The sequence below is a fragment of the Hypomesus transpacificus genome, chromosome 2 (assembly GCF_021917145.1).
Source record: "Hypomesus transpacificus isolate Combined female chromosome 2, fHypTra1, whole genome shotgun sequence".
Classification (NCBI taxonomy): domain Eukaryota; kingdom Metazoa; phylum Chordata; class Actinopteri; order Osmeriformes; family Osmeridae; genus Hypomesus; species Hypomesus transpacificus.
This window is the reverse complement of record NC_061061.1, coordinates 8,627,313-8,641,493: the sequence shown is the minus strand read 5'-3', so window position 1 is coordinate 8,641,493 and position 14,181 is coordinate 8,627,313. Positions and strand designations below refer to the sequence as shown.

The 14,181-nt window shown below is 43.4% G+C and overlaps 1 protein-coding gene across 2 annotated transcripts; it reads right to left on the bottom strand.

The window, feature by feature from the left end:
- Positions 1–1,359: 1,359 nt before the first annotated feature.
- On the bottom strand, positions 1,360–13,971 carry LOC124475329 (angiopoietin-1-like). 2 transcript variants are annotated; one of them, XM_047031835.1, is made up of 9 exons: positions 13,219–13,971; positions 10,251–10,406; positions 9,966–10,087; positions 9,620–9,852; positions 7,769–7,896; positions 6,706–6,807; positions 5,871–6,037; positions 3,529–3,659; positions 1,360–3,017 (listed from the first exon to the last, which is right to left on the bottom strand). In XM_047031835.1, the coding sequence occupies exons 1-9, from the start codon at positions 13,582–13,584 to the stop codon at positions 2,857–2,859; spliced, it is 1,566 nt and encodes a 521-aa protein (XP_046887791.1). In that variant the 5' UTR covers positions 13,585–13,971; the 3' UTR covers positions 1,360–2,856. The 2 variants fall into 2 exon arrangements, with proteins under 2 accessions (XP_046887791.1, XP_046887798.1); XM_047031842.1 differs by having other exon boundaries at positions 1,360–2,961.
- Between the last annotated feature and the right edge of the window lie 210 nt (positions 13,972–14,181).

The window sequence follows — 14,181 nt, the reverse complement described above, 5'->3', positions numbered from 1 at the left end:
AAATTAAGTGAGTCTTTGAACGTGGTAGTGATAATGCAGGCAGAATCTGAGTGCAGCTCTGTTAGCAAGTCTATCTAGTACTTTCTACCTGAGAAAGGCTTATCATCTTAGCATTGTAATAATATTATATCCTAACCCTAACCACTTTATTAAGAAACCAATTCACTACTCTGCATTTTGTAGGGATCATGTACCGTAAAATCCTATCTGAAACACAGAATAAAACTCTTTAAAAAACATTTTACTCTATTTTCTCAAATATCTCTCACCATTTACTGATGAAAATAGATTTAGAGGACGGATGCAGCTGAGATTCCAGATTCCATGTTTAACCATTAGGGGGCAGTATATGCTATGGATCAGTTACCACATAGAGAAGTCATAACAGTTTTTTTCAAATGCTTACACACAAATTCCTTACTTTTCACACAATTTCTGCAACCTGACACTCAAATACCAGAACCCCACCGCAACGCACAATTCTCCACGTAACACACAAAATTCTAACAGGAAGCATCTTGATTTCCTTTTTACAGTTTTTCAAGATTGCTAAAACATTAAACCCCATTCTCTGAATCAAATGTTCAGTGACCTAAATCAATTTGTCAAATCAGACACTCTTTTGGCAAAACTCTAAACACATTCTCATTCACTAAACACATTTTGCACTGTGATGCACTTGTGCTGCAAAATGGTAAACACAGACGGCAAACAGTAAACACAACTACAACACAGTTGTCATCTGTAAAACACAATGACTCAAAATTGTTTACACTTGTTTCTAATGCTGGTTTGGAACAATGTTAGCTTTCACCGTGGTGTCCAAATACAAGAATAGTTCAACATCAACCAGCATTTTTTACTGTAAATGTTTGCCTTCCACCATACAGCCCTTTTCTCAATCCAATTGAAGAGTTACATTTCCTACAGGCAATTGAATTGGCCTGTGGTGACATAGGTGTGGAGTGTTTTCAAGGCTGGATCCAGCACAACAGAGGGTTTTTTCTTTGTTGACAGTACTACAGTAAGTTAGGATGGTTACTGTAATATTTTAAAATCAAATCAAATGGACAGTATTTGTATAGCCCTTACAAGCAACGTCATAGAGGGCTTCACATATGGCCATAGAATTACCCCTCAACCAACCTCAAGCTTCAAGGAAGACAAGGAAAAACTCACTTGAGGAGGAAAAAAATAAGAAACCTTGGGATGAGCAATTCAGTGAGGGATCCCCTCCTCCAGAGACGGTTGGTGAAAGAGAGGTGCAGAACACAAGCTAAACATAGTCATACATCCGGAAAGTTTTAATGGGTGTTGAAACACCAAAATCCAGTGTTTCAAAATCCAAAATCAATTTTCTTTATTGCTACATAGTAAATAAATTCTTCTTTACATGTAACTACATGGCCGGATACTGTGTTCTCCATTTTTTTGTGTTGTGTCTAATGCTTGCTCGATAGTGTTTATATATTGATTGGTAGTGTTTATGATCTGAAAGCATAGTTTGATTTTGAGCACAGGTTACATGGTTTAGGAGCGAGTGTTTGATTTTGCCAGAAGAGTCAGAGATTTTGGAGATGGAGTTTGGATATTTGGTTTTGTGTTTACAGTTTTGAGAAAATGGTTGACTGTTTCAAGAAATGTGTTTAAGCAATTGCGAAAAACTGTAAAACACAACCAATCAAAATGACACACAATTTCATCAGTGCCTTACACCAACTCACATGTGCAAACACTCATTGCTTTACTCAACACCAACCAATCATGGCTTTAGAATAGGCCTATACAATAGCCTAATTTGAGTTGATTTACAGTGGTGGGTATAATTTGAACCTTTACTGTAAAAAGTGTACAGGTATGTAACAATATACAGTAATATACACATGTTCTAATGTACACATACTGTAATAGCTGTTTCAGCACAACACAACATATACTACAAACAAACGTATATTTTACGTAGCACCCATGCATCCATTGACTGCAATGCACTGCATTATTGGTCACAGTCTGGTGGATTACTGTATCATACCGTGTAACAATACAGTGACTGTAAGAACACATTCTGACAATATTGTAGAACATAGTATACATTACTGTATGCTACAGTTCATGACACACACACACAGACACCATTCCGTAAACACCTTTTTCAAAATTACTGAAGTTTGGTTTCTGTCCTACTACACTCTTTCATTTGTTCGGTGTAATACTGTATTCACAACCACAAATGCTTTTAGTAAAAAAAAAGTTTGGTTTAAATTTTGTTTTCGTGTTTACCCTGAATTTGTCATCATCTCTGCCAATCTTGTACAGAAATGTACAAAGGAGCTCATGAAAGAAGAGCTTTAGGTTTTGAATAACTGTGTGTATATGATGTATCCAAAAATTTAATATAATGGCAATAGTGTTCGCAACATGAGACAAATGTGTGCTTTTGAGACGTGTTTGTGATATTTTGAATGCAGTGCTTCATTTTGCAAGAGAAGCGAGGCATTTTGCATTGTGTGTGTGCAGTTGTTGGATATGTGTGTTAAGTTTTGAAAAAAAGAGGACAAGTAAAAAAAAATTGTGTAAGCATTTGAAAAAGACTGTAAACGGACCATGTATACAGAGCTGATATTGGCTCTATGGGGTTCAGATGGTGGCTGATAAAATAAGTTACACACTGTCTTTTCCAAAGGGACACAAGTCTTTCAGCAAACATGTCATCCTACCAACTCTCATAATATTGACAAGAGTGGTATACGGCAAATTACAGCGGTGATATAGGGGATTAGAATCAGCTGTTGACTCGCCCAGAGGAAAGTAGCGCTGGACAGGCATGTCAAATGAAGCACTCCGTCTCTCTCTGTCTCAGAAGTCAAGAGGCCGAATCATCATGGTGGTGGAGCGGAGAGAGTAGCTAGAGCCTTTGAAGTAGTGCCACCTGATGCCGTTGAGTTTGCCCGTGTTCTGGCCCTGAGAGTGATACATCCCATTCAGGTTGGAGGGCCCACACGCGTCGAACCACCAACCTGTGTGTGCATGTGTGTGTGTGTGGGGAGAGGAAGAGAGACCGGAAGAATGAGATGGAAACAGAAAGAGAGAAATGAAGAGACAGAAGGGGATAGCGAGTGAGAGGTGAAGAAAGAGACAGAGTGAGAAAGATCCTTGTACAAACATACAGAGTGAAACCACAGACTCTCACTGAACTGCACGCGAATCCATTCTGACCCACCCTATACTAATGTACTGACTGGATTCTTTTGGTATTACCTTCATCTAGAATTCTGTGTTGCCTCATTGCCTTACTGGCTATTTTAAGTATGTTACACTCTGGTGTACTAAAGGCAAGGGATGATGTGGGGGTGAGGTGTGGATGCTGTGTAAGGGTGTGTGAGGGGGATAAGGAAGGCGCCCTGCTTTAGACATAAAGAAACACGCAGACGTGCACGCACACACACACACACAAGTACACTCAAAAATGCACGTGCACACACACACAAATACACACGTAACAGCTGGCATTCCTGGAGTAGTTCTCACCCCCAGTCAGCATATGGGCACACTTGCAGATGCAGTTATCATTGTCCTTGTCCTTGGTGCTGAAGTCGGCTCCGTTGATCACCAGGCTGCTCTGTCTTCCAGCTGTCCCACTGTGGCTCTTAAGAAACAGCCTGAACATACACACATACACACACACACATACACAAACACACATACACACACACACACAAAGTACAGTAGCATGACTGGGGACAGACACAGATCTATTGCTGCTTTGTTCTAGCGCTGACTGGATTAATCATGACAGACAGATACGAGGAAGTCTCTGAAAGCGTTGGAAAGGAGATCACTGTGATAGGATGAGTGCTGCAACGTTTTCCTGGTTCAACACTCGGTTCACTTGTCCCTCGTTGACCCTTTGGCCAGAGGGCCATCTCCTGTGTTAGCCATGTCAGGCTCCTCTTCTGGTTTCTGAGCCAGGCATCTTGTATGTGTTACCAGCTGTTCAGGGCCGGGCTCCTTTCTCTAATGTCACAGTTTTGACCATTTTCTCTTTGTTTTAACATCTGACTCATATTAACCTCATGGTTGTACTGTTGGTGGGAGAGCAGACCAACCTTGGTTGTGTGTGAGTGTGTGTGTTTGTGTCTGTCTGTCGCCATAGTTGTGCGCATGCTGTTTTGCATCGACATTAAATCTGTCACTTTGGCCATATGGACAGGGACAGCTGTGTTTAATAGCTGCATTGCTTCTCTGTGGTCATATATCCAGCTTGTTCATAAGACTAGGGTTTAATGGTGTGCGTGTGGAGGGCAGGTGCCTGGCTTGCAGAGAATCCCCAGAAAACTGACTGCACCTGCAGTGTTTTCCATTCGCTCCCGTTGGCGCTGTTGCATGACTCAAAGTAGTTGAGTACAAAATAAAAATGATACAAGAGGATAACAAATACCAACCCCTGAAACAGTAGGATAATATGAATCCCTGATTTAATAAGATAACTCTACTGTGTGTTCTGTAGGCTACTCTACTGTGTATTCTTGTAGTAATTCTGGATAGACACGTCATAGTCGTCATACTGCAACCTGATTTTTCTTTTCATTTCCCTTTCAGTACTCAAGTCCTGTATGTTTTTGATGTTTCCCTGCTCCCGCACACCTGATTCAAATGAAAGGTTGTTAACAAGCTCTCCAGATGCCTAATAATGATCTGTTTATTTGAATCAGGTGTGTGGGAGCAGGGAACACAGAGTACAGTGGGCCCTGAGTACTGGGGGTTTTGCCTTGCCAAATGGAGTGTGTGCGAGTGACTGTGTGTGCATGTGTGTTTACTGAGTACTCATCCTGTGAATCTGATTAATTCTGGTTATAGTGTGGGAAACAGAATGAGTTTGATCCCATTTATGATCAAAAACTGTTATTCTTTGTTGGGAAATGAAGCAATTCATCTTCGAATGGCTTGTCTTGGCGTGTCTCCATGACAACTGCTATCAGATATCATGGATATGGAAAGAGAGGTAGAACCGTCCAAGAATGAAATGAAAAACAATTTATTTTACATTCGTTTTTTGCCAAAAAAAATGTAATCATAAGAATACTTTACAGAGAAAAATGCCAGTAGTGTGGATTTATGAGGGGACAGATAAAATAGATCATGATATGAGTGAGTAACTTCCCCAGAGCATCATTGTCCCTCATTCAGTTGCTATTGCACCACCAAGCATCTCACATTCACAGCAGGCAACACCTTTCAACTGCTTTGTTGTTTGCTATGTTTTTAAAAATATCTATTTTAGATTTTAGATTTTAGATTTTGTTTAGTTCTTTAGAATTAATTACACTATTGAAAATTTCAACTTTTTAGTTTAAGATCTGTATATGTTTATTGTATGCACCTTCCTGCCACAGTAAATTCCTTGTTTGTATGAACTTACTGTACATGGCGAATAAACCAAATTCAGATTCTGATTTCTGTTTCTCATTTTATCTTTCATATAATGCCTAAGACTATGTTATGAGAGGATGTTCAGTGCAGGTCTAGGATCAGCTGTCCTATGAGAGTGTATTAACCCATCTCATTGCCAAGAGACATAGAAAATAGATCCAAGATCTGTAGGGGCAGAGTTTAGGAGCACTATCCTATCTACTCTTTGGTAGTACTGTTGTATTAACATTTATGCAACCTCCTTTGACTACTCAACCTTCTCTTCCTCCTTTCCTCTCCTTCATTTCCCTTCATTCCCTCCCTGTCCTTTACCTTCTCTATAGTCCTACTACTCTTCCTCCAGCATTGACCTTCTCCATCTCCTGTTTCTACCTTCCACCTATCCTCTCCTCTATTCTCCTCTTCTCCCCATCTCTTCTCCCCCCCTCCCGTCATCTCACCTGTAGTTGTGTTTTTCGCTGGCGACGGCAAAGCGGTCGTACAGGGAGAAGGCTGTCTGTCCATCCCAGTCAGTCAGGTCCACCCTCAGGACGTACGGACGCTGGCTGGTCAGCAGGAAGAGCAGCTCGTTACCCAGCCAGTGCTCTCCAAACACACTGCCGAAACCCTGAAAAAGAGGAGGGGGTGGAGAGAGAGAGAGAGATAGAGAGAGAGAAAGAGAGAGAGAGGGAGAGAGAGAGAGAGATAGAGAGAGAGAGGGGGGGGGGGAGAGGGATAGAAAGAAAGAGAGATTTGCATATGGGGGGGACAAAGAAGAGGAAAGTTGAGTCAATTTGTGTGGGAAGTGAAGAAATGGGTGGGTTTAGGAATGAAGGGGTGGGGGTGAAAGAGTGTGTGTGTGATTAGAGGGATGCCACCAGCAAATCAGCAGCAAATCAACCAGGGAGAGACAGTCAAGATGGCAGCCGTTGTATTCAGGTGTCTTTGCCAGCCCAGCTCCACACTTTGTTAGCCCTCTGCTGGAAGGCTGCCATCCTGTGCTTAGCACCGCTAACAAGACCATCCAAGGCCATGCAGGCCCTGTTAGCCTGTTAGCATTGTCAGTCTTATTTGCACTGCTAGCCTGTTAGCATTGCTAGCATGTTAGCCTGTGAGCCTTGTTACACAGCATGTGCACTTTACTTGTCAACAACACCTTCCACACTACAGAATATTGCTGACAAAATACATATAGTTGTGTCCCCTCTTGTGCTATTGCTGTTAGTAATGGTGTGGTGTGGTTTTGGTCAAATGGTATGAGTGTGAATGTGGTGTTTTGAATTTCCTTTCTCCCACCATCTTGTACTCCTTCCAGGTGCGGTGGAAGTCTGTGGTCCCATCTGACCTGAGCTGGATGACCGTCCACCCGCCCCGGGATGACTCCATGTTACAGTACACCTGAGAACTCAAAGGAAACACCACACACACGCACACACACACGTACTGTCTCGAAACAAGATTCAAGAAACAACCTCCATTAAGGGTGAGCCTAACATTTGTGTCTGCTTTGCTCCTGCTGTTCTTTTCTTTGGAAAATAATCTGAAGGCATGCTCCAAGATAAATCCCTTCAAGAAAATCCCTTCAAGCAATCAGTTCATGCACTTGACCCAGGATGGACACTAAGCTGCATGGTGGCCAACTACACTCCACCATATAAGTACAGTGAGACCACTGTCGGTCTGATCTGAGAATAGTCCCATTCGAGAGCTGGCTGGCTGGCTGACTGACGATCGTCTGGTTTGTATGGTGCTTGCTTTCTGCTGACTGGGGAGGCCAGCCAGAGTCCAGCAGTATTTCTAGACCTCATACATTCTGCAGGCACTGACTCCTGAGCCAACCCATACCAAGCATAGACCAGGCTAATGTTGCACCATATCCTTACTTCCTGGAACATTATATATGTTACAGACAGAGGACGTGTGACCTTGATATCTATATATTCTATAACAGTCAAATTACTGCTTGGCACTTTTCCGCAAAGTAGCTTGTCGGTTGTACTGTGATGTCTCACATTGGGGTTTGTGTGCAGTGGATCAAGCCCAGGACGTGGATTTCAACAAACATATCCACATGCTATTATGAAGTCCAAGGTGAGCCTGCGGGGCTAGCCTGATAGGTCGGTATACTATAAGTGTGATTGCGGAGTCTTGACACTGGGAGAAGGAGATCACCAGAACGATGTTCTCCTCTGAGGTCTTGTTAAATGTGTAAATAGAGAATTGAAGCCTTGACGTCCTAGAGAACTCTGTAGGCTGGATGTGAGTGCAGGTACACAGTGTTTTTGCTTATTAAAAATTAAACTAATTGATCTATGTCAGGGCCTGCACATCCCCATCCCCAGACAGTGTGGTGTCCTACCTTCCTGGTGTCCAGTACCGAGTTATGGATGGTGTAAACCCCACTGCTGTTGAAGCCTGCTTGGTGGACGTCAGCACAGTCCCTGAACCTCCTCTCCTCATCTCTCTGCTTCAAGCTGGGCAAGGCCACTGATGAAACAGATCAGGAAATGGGGGAAAAACACTTCCTGGCTCGGATCCAGTTGGAGTCGTCGTTAACCTAGAGATTCCTTTTTTATATATATACTGTAACTTAGATATATAAGATATGTAACTTTTTATAGTTGTAGTGGACAGAGACAGTTAGAAAGGAAATGTATGGGAGAGAGAGACAAGGGAAGATTTGCAGAAATTGCCCAAGTCGGATTCAAATACAGGCATTTGCGTTAGGGCATCAGCCCATTTTGGACGTGCTCTACCGTGTGAGTTACCAGGGCACCCCAATCTGAAGATTCAAATTGATTTCAAACTTCTTTCTGTATCGAGTTGTCAATGTTTTGGCATTGTCCAGCTGAGATCTCTCCCTCTTGTATTAATTTGGCTGTTAGTTTAGCTATTCTGAACGTAGGCTAGTATGAATCATCCAAAGATTAGGCAACGGTTGTGTAACCCCACTGAAATGATTAAGTGGCAAGTTCATGAATACATTCTACAGTTTTCAACATGTCCCATAGTTCATGGTGTTCTAGACCAGACGTGAATCGCAGAACATATTCTTGTAAAATGATCTGGAGTGCATCAAAAGTGGCTGTTAAAAAGTTACAGTATTTTTTGTGAGCCATGTAAAGCAGAAATCTCAGCCTATAAATCATTTTAGTTCTTTGTGGTTGCTGTACAGTCAGAAACTTTAACTAGGTCCAGAACAACAGAAATCTATTCCTCACATCAAACCAAAAGCACTTATACACAAATATATGTCACAACATTTGTTTTTTAAAGGATGAAGTCATCCTAAAATATCTAAATGCTGTTCCTAAAATGGATATAAATGGTAAACTTTGACAGAATATATTTGGGATTAGGCTGGTGAATCTTAAAGGTGTAACTGCTGTTATTGTCCCTAGTACACCCCAAGACTTAGGTCAAACGCAATTTGAGGTGTACATAAAATATTTGGAGTATGCATACATTAGCTACAGATCAAGTTCAAGACTTGAACTTGAAAAAAAAAAGACTTGAACTACAGTAGTTAGTTAGATTACATTCCAAAACACCTGATACAGTCACAAATGTACAGAGAAACATTACATGTACCCAACTTATCCCCAAGACTTATACAATTGTTATGCCCGACCATCACACCTACAGTTTATGAGCTTGTTGAACATCCAAAACCATCGGCATCAACATGGAGTTGGCCCACTCTATTGTACCACAGCTGCCACAGCTGCCTGTCCACAAGTTTTTGGAGTGCGTTTGAGGGAATTTGTGCTCATTCAGCCACAAAAACAATAGGGTGGTTGGGTGATTAGACCTGGCTTGAAGATTGCGTTCAAATTTATCCAAAATGTGTTTGATGGTGTTTAGGTCGGGCCAGTGACGTTTTTCTAAGCCAAATTCAATGAAACATTTCTGTATGGGCCATCTGCAAGCCAAGTCTAATCTCCCAAAATCAGTGCCTAACCTCTCCAATGCTCTCGTGGCTGAATGGAAGCAAATCTGGCATCAATGTTCCAACGCCTGTTGGAAAGCCTTCCCAGAAAAGTGAAGGCAGTTAGAGAAGCAAATTGGGAACCAATTCTGTTTTCATGCCCACAGTTTTGGAATGAGAGGTTCAACAAGCAAGTGTCCATACACTGAGAGCTGTTCACATACTATTGCCATGTGATTTGAGGGAATATGCCATATGGAGAGAATATCGGTGGATAGTTACCCCTGTCCTTGGAGCAGAGTATGAGCAGGTTGTTGACAGTGTCGGTAAGCTGCTGCTGCTGGCTCATCAGGATGCTGTTGTTCCCTATGGCTTGCTCCAGGCGGGTCTGCAGCGCGGCGATCGTTGCGTTCTGCCTGACCAGGAGCACGCGCAGACCGGACATCTCACCGAGTAGGGATTCCAAACCGTCTCCATGGCGAAGCTTTGTTTCCTGGATCCGTTGTTCCAGCATGCTGACCTCACGAGGCGGGAAAGAGAAAGAGGTCATCGCCATGACTGGTGTCCAGGTCTCAGACAGGACTGCTCTGTTGGTTCTTCATGACTTAATCCGACTAAGCCTCCTTACCCATTCTTGTCATGCAGCTGTCTGATGTCAGTAGACTGCTGGAGCAGCCTAGTCTCCAGCTTATTGGTGGACAGGGAGTTCTCCAACAGCTGGATCTCCAACCTCGATGTCTGATTCAACACCTGGCGGTGATAAAGTACTGCATTAGGCTTAGCCCATGTCCAGGGCGTCTGCTCAGAGTTCAAAAGCCAGTCTGGACATCTGTATGTTACAAACTGTGAGCATTCTCGTCTATCGACTGAGACAGGGGCGTGCAATATGTTGCTATAGTGACCTTTACTGCACCTGGGTCTCTACATACGTCAGCTTCCTGGTGTGCTGAGCAGTCTGGGAGATGAGGTTGGTGCTCAAATCCAAGATGGCTGCAGTTTGGGTGTGTACTGCATTCTGCTGCATTTTAGCCATCTCCCCCCCAAGATTGTTCTTCACGTAGCGTTCAATCTGGAAGGGCAGACAATAAACAGTCACCCCGAGACACGCAGGGTCACACAGATACAGCCCTGTGCAACGTGTTGCTTCACCAGTATCTTACTGGACAGAAAATTGACATGTATTTCAAAAGAATAAGAGATTGATAATATCATTTAAATTAGTCAGACTATTTCTAACATGATGTGCTTGTCCACTGTGCAAATGTGGAATTTGGGAAATATTTGGAAACTGTTTAGTATCCCTTGAGTCATGTGAAATGAAATGTTACATGGCGGATGACTTTGCAAAGCATTTGAACAGATGTAACATATCAAATAATATTTTCATAAAATACTTCCCATAAAATGACATATTTATCTTTGAAACCAACCAGAAATAACAAAGAGAGGACCAGAGGGACAGGATATTAAATTGAAGTGTTATGGTCCCACACGGTCCGCATGAAGTAGTTGCACATTTATTTCACTCATTGAATCAAGATTTTGGAACTCTAATCCTGTGTTGATAACTCTTGAAGATTCTCCTGGTTCTGGTCTGCTTCCTGGATAGTCAGAGACATGGGTGGGGGGCGGGGGGCAGGGGGCAGAGTTGCTGAGTTACAGTTTCATTCACGGGGGAGAAATCAGTCATGGGATTCTGTCGTTTACCGGGGCTGTCTGGTGATTGTGGTTGCCAACATCATTACACCTACTCCCCCGATATGGACGATTATTTCAGCATTTGTCGAGGCTCGAGGTTTTCCCAGAGACCACAGTCATTATCTCTTCACCTCAGGGTCTTTTACACCGTAATTCGTTTTATATTTGATACTTTCCAACTCTGACTTTAGTTCTAACTCCAAGCTATGATGAAGTGTCTTTGAGTGTGTGTAGCTGTGAATAGATAGATAGAAAGATAGATGGATAGATAGATGGATAGATGGATAGATGGATAGATGGATAGATGGATAGATGGATAGATAGATAGATGGATAGCAGGCCTGCTGTGTGTATCAGGAGAGCTGTGCTGTCTTCCAGCTGCTGTCTACACAGCTTTCCAGTCCAAACAATATTCATACTGATGTTTTTATCATATTTCATTGTTGTTCACAGTAGAGGGAGGATTTGAACTTGGACTCGACTATTGGACTTGGACTCGAACTTGGACTTGACATTCAACCACGTCAGCAGGGGCGGATCTAGAGATTTTCATTCGGGGTGGCAATGGGGTGGCAGAAGGAAGTTGGGTGGCCTCCTGGAGGCGAATCAAACCCAGAGTAGGTCGGTACAGTACTCCCTATGGTAAATGATTAGACTAAAATATTATATTTTAAATTAAACAGTAACATTTATATTATTTATTAAAATGGTCTGTCATGTACAAATAATATTTTTCCATGGGAAGATTGAGGTTCATGTTGTTTAATTGTAACTTGTTTCATTACATGCTCTTATGGTTCTTCCCTTTGGGACTGTTCTTTCACAATGTATGCTTCGTGTTTTCGCTACCCGCAATGTTTGGGGCTATATTGCTGTTATGATCAGTGACCTATGCACTTTTGTAAAGCTCTCTCTTGGAAGTCGCTTTGGATAAAAGTGTCTGCTAAATGCACAAAAAAAAGTGGGGTGGCAGCTGCCATAAATTAACTGCACCTCAGACTTAACTCAAAGGATAACAATCACTGAGTAGTACTACAACGTCCAGACTAAATATGTCATAACAGTACGACACTATTGTGTGTTCCACAGTCAGTTCAGAAACAGAAAAGAAGTGCTGGTCTGTGCACCACAACGAGCCATTACAGTCAGAGTTTTGTCCCTCTCAAGCCACACCTTCATTAGGTTGGTACATGCGTGCCATTGGTGGACTTTATGGGGGGAGAAAGTTTGAGGAGGTTCGTTATGCAGGGTCTTTAGTTCATTTGAGGTACCCAAGCTTCGGACCCGCTCCAAATATCTCAAATGTTCCAGAGCCATGATGTACGTCTTTGTTTGGACCTCACTCACATTTAGACGCTGGTTACGGTGACTTGTTATGTCCGGTTTCTAAATCATTGAGACAAAATGGAGGATGTAGGAATTCAGACACGCATGTCTCTTCATCCTGTCAAACGTATTCCCTGGTGGGTTTCAAATAGGGAACGTCAAGGTCAAGCGCAAGGTCAAGACCAGGAAGATGCTTTCACTGTGCACATAAATTGAGCTTACAAGCACTTAGCAGGATCCCATATGCAGTTAATTTATAGCAGAATTCAATATATTAAAATATTTTTTGTTTAAGTACCAATACTGTAATTAGTTATTGAGCCACCAGGGAGAGGTCCTAAGCCCTCAACATGAGCAAAACTAATAATGTGCTTTTGACTCCATCATGTCACTGAACTGAGAGAACTGACAGCCACCGTTCGACACTGCACCATCTATTGAAGGTGTTAAAAGCAAATTTTTATGTAACTTTATAGTCTCCTTTGCAGTGTGCTCCTCATTCTTAGAGGCCACTACAGGGCAGTAGGAAACTTTCAGCCAATTAGTTCCAGCAGCCCACTCGGTGGTGTTCCTGTGCTGTTGGCTCTGAGCCCAGCCAGCAAGGACACAGCGACAGCATGACAATTCTCTACCTACCAGAGACACAAACGTATTAGCAGGATAGTCAAGTTACCTCAGAGTGACAGTTCACATTTCTATTCTGCATTCCTTACTTCCTATGCATGCTCATTGATTGAGTTGCTTTCAGAAAGATAATGGATCAACCTACCTGATGATGGTGAGGAAAGTCAGAAACAAAAAAAAAGCTGCACTTTTCCTTTCCTCACGCATGAAGGGCAGTTAGCAGCAAGTCTTACCTTGCGGAGCCACTGAGTGTAGTTCTCCATGAGGTCTTCCAGATGTTGGATCCTCGAGCTCGGGGGGTTGGGAGGCTGGTGGGGAGGATCCCCCTGCAGTGTGTTCTCCCCGTCCTGCCCCCCTGACGCCCCGTGCCAGCACACAGGACCCCCAGCCCCAGCCCTGTGTTCAGGCAGAAGGAAGGTGTAGCTGCAGGGTCCGTGCTGGATGGAGAGGTTCTGGAGAGAGGCAGCAGGAGAAGGGCTGGTTGTGTTAGCGGTGCTGCTACTTCCAGATGGCTCCTCGGTTGGCTCCCCCAGACTCACACACACCAGCAGGGCCTGCAGGAGCAGCGACCAGGGCAGGGGGGAAGGAGGCCACAGCATGGCAGCTACCTGGACACTACACAGTCCTCAAATAGTCCTCCTGAATCAGATAGCCTGACCAACTGTCTCTCAGAGCATCGCAGGTCTGTCAGTCCCCTAGTCAGAGGGTCTGGAGGGAAACAGGGCATGAAGACTGGTTCCCACCAGTGGACACGGATGAAGAATCACCAGCATCGTCAGTCTGGAGGACATTCTCTTAAGCTGTCCCCTTAAATTACAGTGGAGAAGTTCACGGTCATTGTAGCTGCTGTGAAAAAGAACTGGTCAAGCTGTCTTAGCGAGAGTGCGCTGTATCTACTACGTCGTAGTCCAGTGTTCTGGGATAATGGCTTGTTGCCGACTAAGAGTTTCTCATCTGGATGGCTGCCTCTTTTTTTAAAGGGACGTTCCTCTTGTGAGCTCTCAGAGCTGTAAGGGGGAGGGGGGGGGTTTGGGGGGGTGTTGCAGTAAACTGGAACGTCAGACTCTGGGCGAGCTCCATGCCTTCCATACTGAGGGCCTGGAATGGAATGTAGAGAGAGAGAGCGAGCGAGAGAGTGTTTGTGTATGTGTGCGCGGGGAAGATATCCACGGTGAGCGGAGAAGAGGCTGTATTTT